Consider the following 12,143-nt stretch of genomic DNA (forward strand, 5'->3'; position numbering starts at 1 on the left):
ATATGCTTTTGCAATTCATAATTTAATAGTCTTTTGGCTAATGGACTGATGCACGATGCTCGAGGAGTTGGCTTAAAATAATAACTGATTGTCTATCAATGTGTATAACTAAGTTCAATTAAGAAATGCAACCAACAGAAAACAGAACACACATTGCGTATACGCAATGTCTATCAATTTGCAGTATTATTAAGCCGTTTTTAATGCACGAAGAGTATATATAAATTAATGAATGGATGATAATGTTTATCTGGTTTTCATTATCGCAGTTAATGCTGATTTCGCACCCACTTAATTGGATGTAAATACTTAGTATACAAACGACAAAAGAGTATATTGTATATACTGAATACGTATATAGACTGCATGGAAATGCATTTTCGAAAGCTTCGTGCAGCTATCTCATTTGTATGCACATAAATTGCATTACGAATTGACGCTTTTGCAAAACGCAAGAAAAAAAACTAAGGATAAAACGAAAATGTCGCACAAAATAAAATAAATTAAAAAACGCGCGAGAGTGCAAAGCGAACAAAAAATTCGCTGAGCAACGCGTGTCCTTGCCACAGCTCCTGTCGCAGCAAATAATAACAAAAGGTACACGAACAAAAATTAAATAAAAAATGCACTACCCCAGAGCACCTGAAGCTAACTCGTCCTGATTTTGATGTTGGTAAATTTTTGTGCATTTATCATTTTGGCCATCTGCCCACTCTCATTCTCAGGCATCTCTACCATTTGATTTACTCTATCCGCCACGTTTTTTCCTTCAGTTTCTTTCTTTCGTTTCCATTCTGCTGTCGTACACTTCCCGCTTGATTTTCACGAATTATGTTTATTGCTGCATACAGAGAGAGACTGAGAGCGAAAGAAGTCTGGGATAAGAAAAGAAACGAATGCAAGGGAAGGCGACGTCGACGCCGGAAAATTGAAAAATGCTCCAAGTTCACTTGGCAAACAAACAGAACAGCAGCAGCAGCAGCAAGAGGAATTGTCGATACGTTTGCGAAAACAGAGCAGAACATCCAATTGATGATGAATTGATTTATGTTTGCGTATTCTCTTCGTCACACTTTGCAACACCTTCTCTTCACAACCACTTCCATTCTCCTTCTCATTCCCATTCTCATTTCCATTTTTGCATTGCAAACTTTCATTTCTTCTACCTATTTTTCTATTTCGCTTTTTTCTACTTTATTCAATTTTACCTGCAGCTCCCCTGATTGCATGCTGCATTTCAACGCGCTGAGAATTATTTGGAAATTGATTCGCTCTTAAATAAGCCAAAAACTCGGAACGCTCAGCTTTCTGCTGAACTACGCAAAAAGTTGTAAGGTTGCGAGTCGAGTTTCTTTGCTCTGGCTTAAGAATCAAATTTGATTAATCCCTAATTGGTTCTAAAGTTTCTAAACGTGCAAATTGCATCAACCAATTAGTCGACAACTGACCAGAGAGAAAGAGAGAGAGCGAGAAATCCCTCACTTTTTTTTTAATTCCATTCTGGGGAATGCTGTTTACGTCAAAGCTCGAAATATTTTATTTCCCAAACAACGCCGGTTACATATAAAAATCTAATACGTAAACATTGTAAAATTTTCAGTAATGAATGCTAAATACTCTACAAGTTTTATATCAGAAAATTTTGTAATGCTTCAAAGGGTTGCATTAACAGAGTTTTAAAATATTATATAAATATTTCCTAACTAAATGGCATACAGAATATATTGAATGAGAGTGAGAGTTTTGAAAATTGTATAAGAATTGTCATAATAAATCTCTGTACCTTCAATTTAATGTTATAGATATATGTAAAACAAAATCGTTGTTAAGTATTTGATTTGTAAACGGATATTGACAATCAAATAATAATCAAATAGACAATATTGACTAAGAACAGAGAATATTGAAATATTATATTTATATTGTCTAAATAGGTGTCAAAATTATGTGAATTGAACAATTTGAAAATATAAAATTAACCTTGAATAGAATACATAAAATTGAGTAATAGCAAACTTTCAAAGTTGATTGAACTGCTTTAAATACTTCTCATAATTATATTAATACTATTAGCACTTTTATATTTTAAAAAGTTCTATAAATATTTCCTTCATAACAAGACTGATTAAAAATCTATAACACCTTCCATAAAAGGTTCAGCAAGAAAGCAAACAAACTCATAGGAAATCATTTAACTAATGAATTGCTATCGGGCTGCTGGCAATAATACTTATGACAGAAGTTAAGCAGAGAGAATACTATGAACCGATGATGTAAAAAGTATGTTTTGAATTCCAGCTTAAAGCCAGCACGTTGCATTGACAAGTGCAAAGACTAACTAAGAACTTATGCAAATTTATTTTACGCAGCGCAACGTGTGGCGAGTTGTTAATTGAAAATGTTTATAGCGCAGAGAACAAGTTTGAATTCTGAAGAAAACGTCGGCCAGACTAAGTTGATTGCCCCGGCTTGGCTTGGCTTGATTGAAAGCCAGTTTTAATTCAGGTAATTTTGTTGTTATATTATTGAATTGAATGCAAAACGTCATTAAACGGCGAAGCTTATCGTTAGCCGCGGTGTTTTCCCAACCTGCCGAAGTGCATGGGAAATTCTAGTTGTAATCTGTAATCCGTTCAGTGTGCGCTCTGAGGGTAATTCCCTATGATAATAGTTGCACTTGATAGGCGATGCTTGTAAGTCGACGTCGTCTATCGTATAAAAGCATCGAGCACTCAACTCAAAGGCATCAGTTCAACTGCAACAGTTCTACAAATCAATCTATAATCAAAACCAACAAACCAAACACCCAAGCAAAATGAAATTCCTATCGGTTGCTTTCCTGCTCGGTCTCTTGGCTCTGGCCAGTGGTGAGTCTCAACTACGCTCTGGATTTTAACTCAAGGAATAGCTCACTAAACTTTACATATTTCTCTCTCTTCCTTGACAGCCACTCCTCTGAATCCTGGCAATGTGATCATCAACGGTGATTGCCGAGTCTGCAACGTCCACGGTGGCAAATAAAAGATGCAAATATTATATTCAACTATACAACTAACTAGAAAGGAATACTACCTACACCAATATGTTCAAGATCAACGATATATAACATGTACATACTATTTTGACTAACAATTTGATTGATTAAACAATAAAAACTCATCATGTAATTTATACTGCAGCCCAAAAATCGAATTCTTCTATAACTATATCTCTTTCTTTTTATTCCCACTTTAAGATGAAGCTGATCTTACTAAGTAAAAGTATTTTATTTAGTATTCATACAGGCAACTTAAAGCGCATCTGCTCATCTATAAATAGCAACAAAGCTGCTGTTGAAAATGACTAACTTGCAGCTAATCAATCAATAGACAAACAATCTATTGATCAAGTTTCAAACCAGCTACAAATTGTACTGCGACTGATCTTAGAGTCTACTGATAATGCTGAGAAGAGAGCATTTGAATAACAAGTGAGGAATTCTATAATAAGCATTGTTAGCAGAGAGAACTTGAGAAGACTTTGTAGCTTATACGAATAGCTTAACAGACAAAGGCAGCCTTGACATTTGATTGATAATCTGCGATGCTATAACTGCAAATAATATAAATTAAAGGGGCGAATTGTTGCCCTGCAAATTAATTGACTCAGACAACTATTTCATAGAAAATTTTAATAATAATTAAAAAGTGATGCTGCATGTAACATGTTAAATGCTTTGGAAATTGACTCAAATACTAATGTACAATTATGGAAAATTATAAATAAAGAATGAAATTTGTAAGAGTATAACTCAGAGTAGAATAATTCGATTCCTAAATAGTGCAATTCTTTCCTCTAAAAGAAGGAATGACATTTTAGAATCATAATAACTCAGAGTAGAATAGTTCGACAGCTTATATATTATATTCTTCTTTCTTTGCAAATTCATTCACTAAGATAAAAAGCAACTAGAATATTTTAATAGAATGAATGAAATTTGAGGAGAAAAATAACTCAGAATATAATAATTCGACTGCCAAATAGTTAAACTTCTCTATAAACCAAAATTCACACTCTGCTGCTCTTTTCTGTATTTCTCAATGTAGTTTGCTAAATGAGTATTGACATTTGGAACTATATTCGGCATAAAAGTGAATACTTGTTCTCTTAATAAATGCATTAAGCTCTGTGCTCTTGTGCATAACTCGCAGATATTATTAACAAGTTTAATTGAAAATATGCGCTGTCATTTTCGGCCATAACTGACAAGTGAAATACGTTTGCAATAATCGATATGAAAATGCAATATGAATGCTACTTGATTTGTCTGGCACTTTAAATAGAATTGTTCCCCGCCACGAAAATGCAATTTTATTGTCTGGATTATAATACATAATGTGCACTTATTATGTCACAGACAAAACTACGCAACATGCGAGAGTCATTTATGACAATTTTTACCATTCATTTCATTTGCGTTGATTTATTAGCCTTTTTTGGCTGGCTTAATGTTGTCTCTTTCCTCTGCACCTTTTCAAACAGCGACACATTTTAAATATTCCGTTTTAAATATATATAATATTAATTATATATGTATTGCATATTGTGTGGCACAAAAAATTTAATTTCATTATGTGTGCACACAGAATTCCAACTTATTTAAGTGCATATAAATCTTAATTTATTTTTGCGGTGGCGACAAATTTATTTACAAATGCGTAATGAAATCAAAAAGGCTGCCGCCAATACTTGTGAAATGAAATGAATGCATTATGTTGAAAATTCGAGTGCATATTTGCAAAAATTTAAATACCTTTTAGTTGTAATCAATAGTAATTGAACAATTGTATTTACCTGCAACGAGAAAAAGAGTAGAATTTTTGTTAGTTTTATAATATTTCTAGTAAATCATTTGTCATTGAACTTAAGTTTCCTTTTGCCTTTGTGCCAGCCACAGCGTGAAACCGCAAAAGGGTTTTGTGCCAAAAAAAAACGAGAAGAGAAGAGAAGCGAAGCAAGTTGGATGAGCAGCCATCCATTGCAAATGCCAAGTTGGAAATCCCGAAAATTTCAATACCAAAAGAAGCCCAATGCGCATAATTTTGCTGCGGCTGTCGTCGCAGTCGTTGCTGCAGCCCCCTCTAGCGGGCAGGAGCGGAAGCTACCTACTACTGCGATTGCATTTCATTTTTAGTTGTGCAAAGAAAGCAGTGCAAAAAAAAAAATGCAAAGCAAATGGCTGCAAACAAAATGGCGGCAGGCACAGCAGGCTGGCTGCCAAAATGTTCAAAGAACGAGAGAGAGCGAAAGAGAGAGGGAGATAGAGAAGTAAGAGAAAGAGACGGATAGCGAGAGCATGGCATAAATTTCATTTTAGCCACGTCGCTTGTCCATTTCTCTGCTGCATTTCACGTTGTGCTTTATCGCGTAATCTCGACAGCGCGTTGGCAACTCTGGCTTGCCCATTTTTTATGGCCCGATGATGATGTTAATGATGAACGTACAACGCAACGGATGCTGCAAGAGATGTGCGAACTGTGCGAACTGCTGTTGCTACTGCTGATGCTGTTGCTGTGGCAGCTTTGATGGTGCATGCAATTTACGCTGCAATTGTTTATGTGACGATGACGATGACGATGACGATGAGGATGAGGTCGACGTCGGTCAAAGGACGCTGTAAAAAGGTCCCAAAAGCAGTTTGTAAGCAAATTTTTGGTGCACTAATTACAGCGTATGCGAAAATGCTTTAATGCTCCTTCTTTCCAGCTCTCTTCCCTCTTTAGTTCCGTTACCAACTACCCATAGAGGAGAAGGGTATTATAACTTTGTGCTTGAAGGAAATGTATTTAACATATGGCATATTTTGAATGTTGTACTGTATGAATATTCCTAAAAAAAAAAGCCCTCGGTATACATTTGGTATTTTGCGGTATATTATTTTGGTATATTTTAAAATTAGTACTGCACTATTCTGCTATATTTTTCATCATTGTCAATAGCTGAGACATTCGATTTGCCCATGGTGACAATTCGGTATATTTTGTGATCTGTGGTACATTTTGTATAAAGTAAAATACCTATATACCGAATATAGTATTTGGCATATCTTAGTATTTTTGTGGTTTAATCTTGGTATATTTAAAGAATAAGATTTTGATTGAAAATAAGCGGGTATCTCACAGTCGAGTTTACTTGACTGTTGTTTACTGTTTTTTGTTGCACGCGCCGGAAATGCTGCCAAAGGCAGCTGCAGACAAAAGGCATTTATGCACTCTCTCTCTCTCTCTCTCTCTCTCTCTCTCTCTCTTTCCCGCTGTCTCTGTCCATTATTGTTGTCTCTTTTAAATGGCGGCGCGTCGCCATTTTGTGTTTAGAATTACAATGGCGCACGGCGAAAGCGTCTCTGCGTTTTGCGGCAGCTTTGACGTTGACGCTCGAGAATCGCTTAGTGCCTGCATATGCTTGACTCTTTTACCCAACTCTCTCTCTCTGCTTTTGCTTTTTGTATTCCCCATTGCCTCGTTGTCTGTTTTGTGCACTTCCGCTTTTGCCTGTCGCGCAGACACACACACACACACATACACAGAGACAGACAAAGTTATTCACACACACAGCGCCATAAAGTATGCAATAACATTTTATTGTAACAACTCGTTAAACGTAACAAAACAAAGCAAGAAAAAAGAAAGAAAGGCAAGCGAAGAAGAAAGAGAAAGAGGCATAAAGTTACTCACACTTTTTTGCCCACTGTTAAGCCTCAACCTCAATCCTTCGGGCCTTTTGCCTCGCATTTTCATTTCTTGTCCCTGTTTAGCATAAAATTTACTGCACCACGAACATTTGACGTTTACGTTTGCCGTCTGCCCGTAAATCCTACTAATCAAATTTATTACCCAGACACACACACATGAGAGAAGAAGAGAGAGAAGGAGAGAGAGAGTGGAAGGGAGAAAGGTAACCACAAGCTCATTTCACAGCAGGTAAGGCAACTGACAAGCTCTGGCCGCTTTTCCAGCCAGCGGGCAAACCTGGACAGAGAGAGAGAGAGAGAGAGAGAGAGAGAGAGAGAGAGGGAGAGAGACGGACGAACGGACAGCTGGCCACTTCAAATGCCTCAGCAATATGCATATTAAATTTAATTAGAGCGACGGTAAACATAAATTCAGCCACTGGAGTACAGCAACAACAACAACAATAAGTACAACGTTCGTTTCGTTCATTGCCCGGCAAAATGCAACAACAGCAACAGCAGCAGCAAGAAGAACAAGAGCGAACAAAAGGAGAACAAGCAGCAGCAACTACAGCAAAGAATAAGAAGAGCTACAGCAGCAGCAGCAGCAGAGTCTGGCACCTTTTCATTTTATACAACTAACAGATTGTGTCCTACTCCAGCTGCTGCTCTTGCTCCTGCTCCTGCTCCTATTTCACCTTTTTGCTGCCAGAAGCAATTTTTAGCCAAGCGCCAAAGCATTTGCCTTTTGGCTTCAAGAGGCGCCCTGAAGTGTTCAACTGGACTTGAGATGGGTTATTTTAGGTTGCGAGTTATGAGTTACTATTCAAAAATTTAAGGCATATATTCTTTATATACCCTGTTGGTGGAAAGAAGGGTTCATTAGCTGCAGAGTATTGTGAGAACGTAAAGAAGCGCTCAGTACATTAAAAAGAGTTATAATCACTATTAACTTATGGTTTTGTATTACAAATTAGATTATTCAGAAAGCAAAGAAATGCTCAACACATTTAGAAGAGTTAGTATACTGCAAAAATACTAAAGTATACCACAAAGGTTATATTTGGTATATTGATATATACTATAAATGAAAGTAAAACAGTGCGGTATTAATATTAAAATATACCGAATTAATATACCGCAAAAATACTAAAAATATACCAAATGTTATATTTGGTATATTGATATAGTGCTTCATTCGTAATATACCATTAATGGAAGCATAACTGTGCGGTATTAATATTCAAATATACCGAATTAATATACCGCACAAATACTAAAAATATACCGAATGTTATATTTGGTATATTGATATAGTGTAACATTCGAAATATTCCATACATGAAATAAATATATCAAATTAATATACCGCACAAATACTAAAAAAATACCAAATGCTATATTTGGTATATTGATATAGTACTACATTTCAAATATACCATAAAAAGCAAAACAAAGTAGTATTAATTTTACCGCAATAATACTAAAATATACCAAAGACTGTATTTGATATATTGATATAGTACTACATAAAGTGAATAATATACCAGACAGAATTAACTTGCTTGCAGTTTTAAATTATTGCATATTGCCCTCACTATTGAATTATCTACTTATCGAGCTTTGCACCTAATAAAAATAATCCTCTGCCCTAGTTTATTTAATTTCAATAGCTTACAGTCTCTTCTCTCCCACTTTGGCTTATCCTATTAGAGCTCATTGCAGTGCATCTCCTCTATTCAGTGTTGAAGTGTGTACTCCAGTTGATTTGATTTAAGTAATTTGAATAACTTTTTAATTTAGTTGAAGTTTGCTTGCTTTCCTTGACCAGCTGCAGATTGTTATGACACCTAAGAAAGCTGTGCACAAATTTCGCACAATAAACAATCAAATTAAATGTGCACGCATTTTATACGGAGGAGGGGAGAAAAATGATGTTAATGAAATTAATGCCAAGTTAGAGTCAACTTGACTTACCTGCCGGATTATGTTTAACTTTTGTTGCAAAATCGAAACTTTTACAGCGGTCGGGTCGAGGGGGAAGTTTTCTTCTTTTCGCTTTTATTATGAATGGAGTGACCACTAAAAGACGCAATGAAAGGCATTTCATTTGCGCATAAAGTAAAACTTTAATCCATAGTCGAGTCGAGTTGTTTATGACAAGGGTAAATGAGAGAAAAAAAGAATGAGAAATGACCTTTCATAACCTCCAAATGAGCAGGCAGTTTAGCATTCTGTCTAAATAACAATTTAATTATGAACATTCTCTCTCTCGAGCTCGAGGACAATGCGCCAGTTAAATTCAAGGACAAATTATGGCATAAACTTTATGCTGCCCATCGACTGTGCCTGTGGGATAAGCTAAGAGCTCATTAATGTCACATTCATGGCAAAGCCCGTAAAAAGCATAAACCGCCCCTCAAAACAAATTCTATCAGAGCTCAGCCGAGGGACCCAAAAACGCTCACATACCATTTTAATAGAGTGCATAAAACAACACACAAGCTTACACTGTGCACGTGTGTGTGTATTAGTGTGTATCTGTGTGTGTTTCGATGTTGTTGGTAATTAACAAAAATCCCCAAAAGCGGCAGTAAAATAATCAAAATTAGCCAAATTTTCCCCATTGCCGTTGGGATCATGTTTTGAGGGCCCCAAACATGACTTTCTCCCTCTCTCTGTTTTATACAACAATTTATTTTAGTGCTGATATGGATTATATATACAGCATGCATACATACTTATTCATATATATGGAGATTTGATTGAAACGCTTTTTAATCTAGCAATATGCTGTGTGCATTATGATTATGCATTAACTGTGGGGAATTAGCTGTAGCTGCAAATAATTTTATTTCGTGTCGGAAATATTCAACAACAATTTCAAATAATGCATAAATTACAATACATATGATTCAATGAAAGTAGTTTAGTTCGAATTTCGAATGGACATTGAAAAAGGGGGATAATTAATAGGAGAATAAGTTGTATTCGCACACAGATAGAGAAAAATATATATTGTAAAGTAGATTGAAATAAGATTTCTTAAAATAAGATTTTCAGGTTGAAAAAATCTTAAATCAAGAGATTTATTTTAAATGTGCATTTTAAGATTAGAAAAATCGTATTTTAAGAATAAAAGGTTGATTAATTAATTGTAATTACTGTTAAAAGTTTCTTTTTTCAGTATTTACTTTTTGTCATAATAAATGATCAAAGAAATTCAGCTGACAAAGCTACCAAAAATCAAAAACAATTTTTCCCAATCTGATCAACTGTTATGCCTTAATTAATTCTTTTCACACTTCTTGATATTTCTCCGAAATCGCAGCTTTATTTTGAATGTCAAATAAATCTTTTCTCATACCCAGTTCCCCATTAATTTATCAGGCATTTAAAGGCATTCTCCCTCCATTCACACAGGTCGAAGGCACAAATTGTGACCGTTTTGTCATAATTAAGTTGCATTCGAATGCTACAATGGACGGCATTTCGTTTGTAATTATTGTCAACAAAAACACGATTTTATCTAAATCAATTTAATGAATGCCAAAGCCTATGCTGTAGCATGCAACATGCTGCATCAGCATCAGCATCATGCTGGTGACACAAACACATCCCGCATACAGCTCTAAAAATACCACCCAAAACAACAGAATACAAAATACAGAAAACTCTCCCTCTGAAAGCAAACAGCATACAAAACATTCGAATCGACAATGCAGAGGAGAAAGAGAATCAGACAGACAGAAACGAAACGAAACGAGACGAGATAGAGACAGAGATACAGATGAAGATAAGAGAAACAGAAACTCAAATTAAATTAAAATCTTTCAGTTTCAATTACGAGTTTTTGTGCCACTTCAATTCCAACGTACAAAACACAAATTGCATTCAAAATGCATTAAAAGCAATTTGCACGAAAATTTGCATAAAAGTAAACGATAAACGAGAGGGGAACGAACGAACCAACGAATGAACGAAGAGTGAAAAAGCAATGCGAGAGGAGAAGATTTGTGGGGGGAGAAAGGGAAAATGTTATTTTGGTGGAAAGCAACGAAATTATACGCTATCAATTATAATGGCAATGACAAACAGCAAAGGCAACACATTGCGAACCACCAACCAAGGTGAAGATGAAGAGTTGCAAATGAAGCGACCGCCCACCTGCTGCCCTCCTTCCCCTCTCCCTCTCTGGGGAGTTGAAGCTGTCTCTGCTGCAACTCTGACAAATTGCATGTTGCATTGAAAATGCGCGCATGTGTTTACAAAAACAGCAAATCGCAACACGTGTGCAATGCGGCAAGCTCAATTTCAAATTACCCTTTAAAATTAGCATTGAATATGTAAACTAAGCAGATGTTTACCTAAACATGAAAGGGTTTTTAATTAGGTTTTAATTTAAGTAAATAATTGAAACTGATTTCCATAAATGAATTATTAACAGAGCAACAGTTTTGAAAGCAACGCCTATAAAACAGTAAAACGGGTATAACATTATGTTAAGAGAATGTTAACAGCTGTTTAATTTTAAAAGAATGTTAATAGAGCAATTTATTAATTGTGATATGGAAAGCAGACAATAGATGACATTTCATATTCAATAACTTTTTTAATTAATTTGGTAAGAGAATGTTGAATATATCGACTTCAATATTATGTTATGAGAATGCTTACAATATTTTAAGGTAATGTTTAAGGAATATGTTTTTAGGATTATGCTAAAATAATGTAAATAATATCTATTTTTTAACCACATGATAAATGTTAGTTGTGTAAGAATATAATTATTCACATTTCCACTCCAAAATATGCAGTTAAGTATGTTAGTTACAGATTTTTCACATTCAATCTAAATATGCAGAAACAGTTAACAGTTCTGTACTATAGTGAATGATAGTTGCATATCAAAATATGCAGCTCTAAAAGTAACATAATGTTAACAGTAGTCTGTTAAAAACAGTTCAATTTTACTGACCAGCTGAAGAAGCAGAATTGTAGATCACTTTTAAAGTTATAACATTCAACAGTTCTATATTATAATTAATATGTCATGCAGTTAAATTCAAGCCGAATCTACCAAGGTATTAAACCCGTTAGAACTCCACAAAAAATATATTTCAAGTAGTTCAACACAGACAAAGAAAGGGCGAGCTGATCGCTTGCCTTTCAGTTTATGCAATATAAATACAGAGGACACAGATATAGATACAGCTGCAGATACAGAGAGAAAGCAGAAAGAGAAAGAGAGAGAGAGTAGAAAGAGATTGTGGCTTCGAGTTCGGGCCCATAATCCATATGCAATATGGGCCGGGTTGGCTGACGAAGAACAAAGGGACGCTGTTGGTGGTGCGACACGGACACGGACACGCTTCAAAGGTGCAAGCGATTGCACTCAAGGCGTCACCCAGGCGCAAATGCCTCCAACTCTAAC

At 35.4% G+C, this 12,143-nt stretch overlaps 2 protein-coding genes across 2 annotated transcripts in view; one reads left to right on the forward strand and one right to left on the reverse strand.

Moving 5' to 3' along the window:
* LOC117563887 (semaphorin-1A) overlaps positions 1-12,143 on the reverse strand; it is a 217,539-nt gene that overhangs the window by 140,147 nt on the left and 65,249 nt on the right. The gene's annotated exons all lie outside the window — the stretch shown is intronic.
* Positions 2,701-3,178, forward strand: LOC117563893 (bomanin Short 3). Its single transcript, XM_034242453.2, has 2 exons — positions 2,701-2,867; positions 2,948-3,178. Exons 1-2 carry the CDS (start codon positions 2,816-2,818, stop codon positions 3,019-3,021), a joined length of 126 nt encoding a protein of 41 aa, XP_034098344.1. The 5' UTR covers positions 2,701-2,815; the 3' UTR covers positions 3,022-3,178.

This window comes from Drosophila albomicans, chromosome 2L (assembly GCF_009650485.2).
Source record: "Drosophila albomicans strain 15112-1751.03 chromosome 2L, ASM965048v2, whole genome shotgun sequence".
Lineage (NCBI taxonomy): Eukaryota > Metazoa > Arthropoda > Insecta > Diptera > Drosophilidae > Drosophila > Drosophila albomicans.

Excerpts from the sequence above, each read along its gene's own strand:
- LOC117563893 (XM_034242453.2), top strand. The coding sequence starts at position 2,816 with ATGAAATTCCTATCGGTTGCTTTCCTGCTCGGTCTCTTGGCTCTGGCC. Across the intron at positions 2,868-2,947 it reads TCTCTTGGCTCTGGCCAGTG|CCACTCCTCTGAATCCTGGC; the intron begins GTGAGTCTCAAC and ends CTTCCTTGACAG.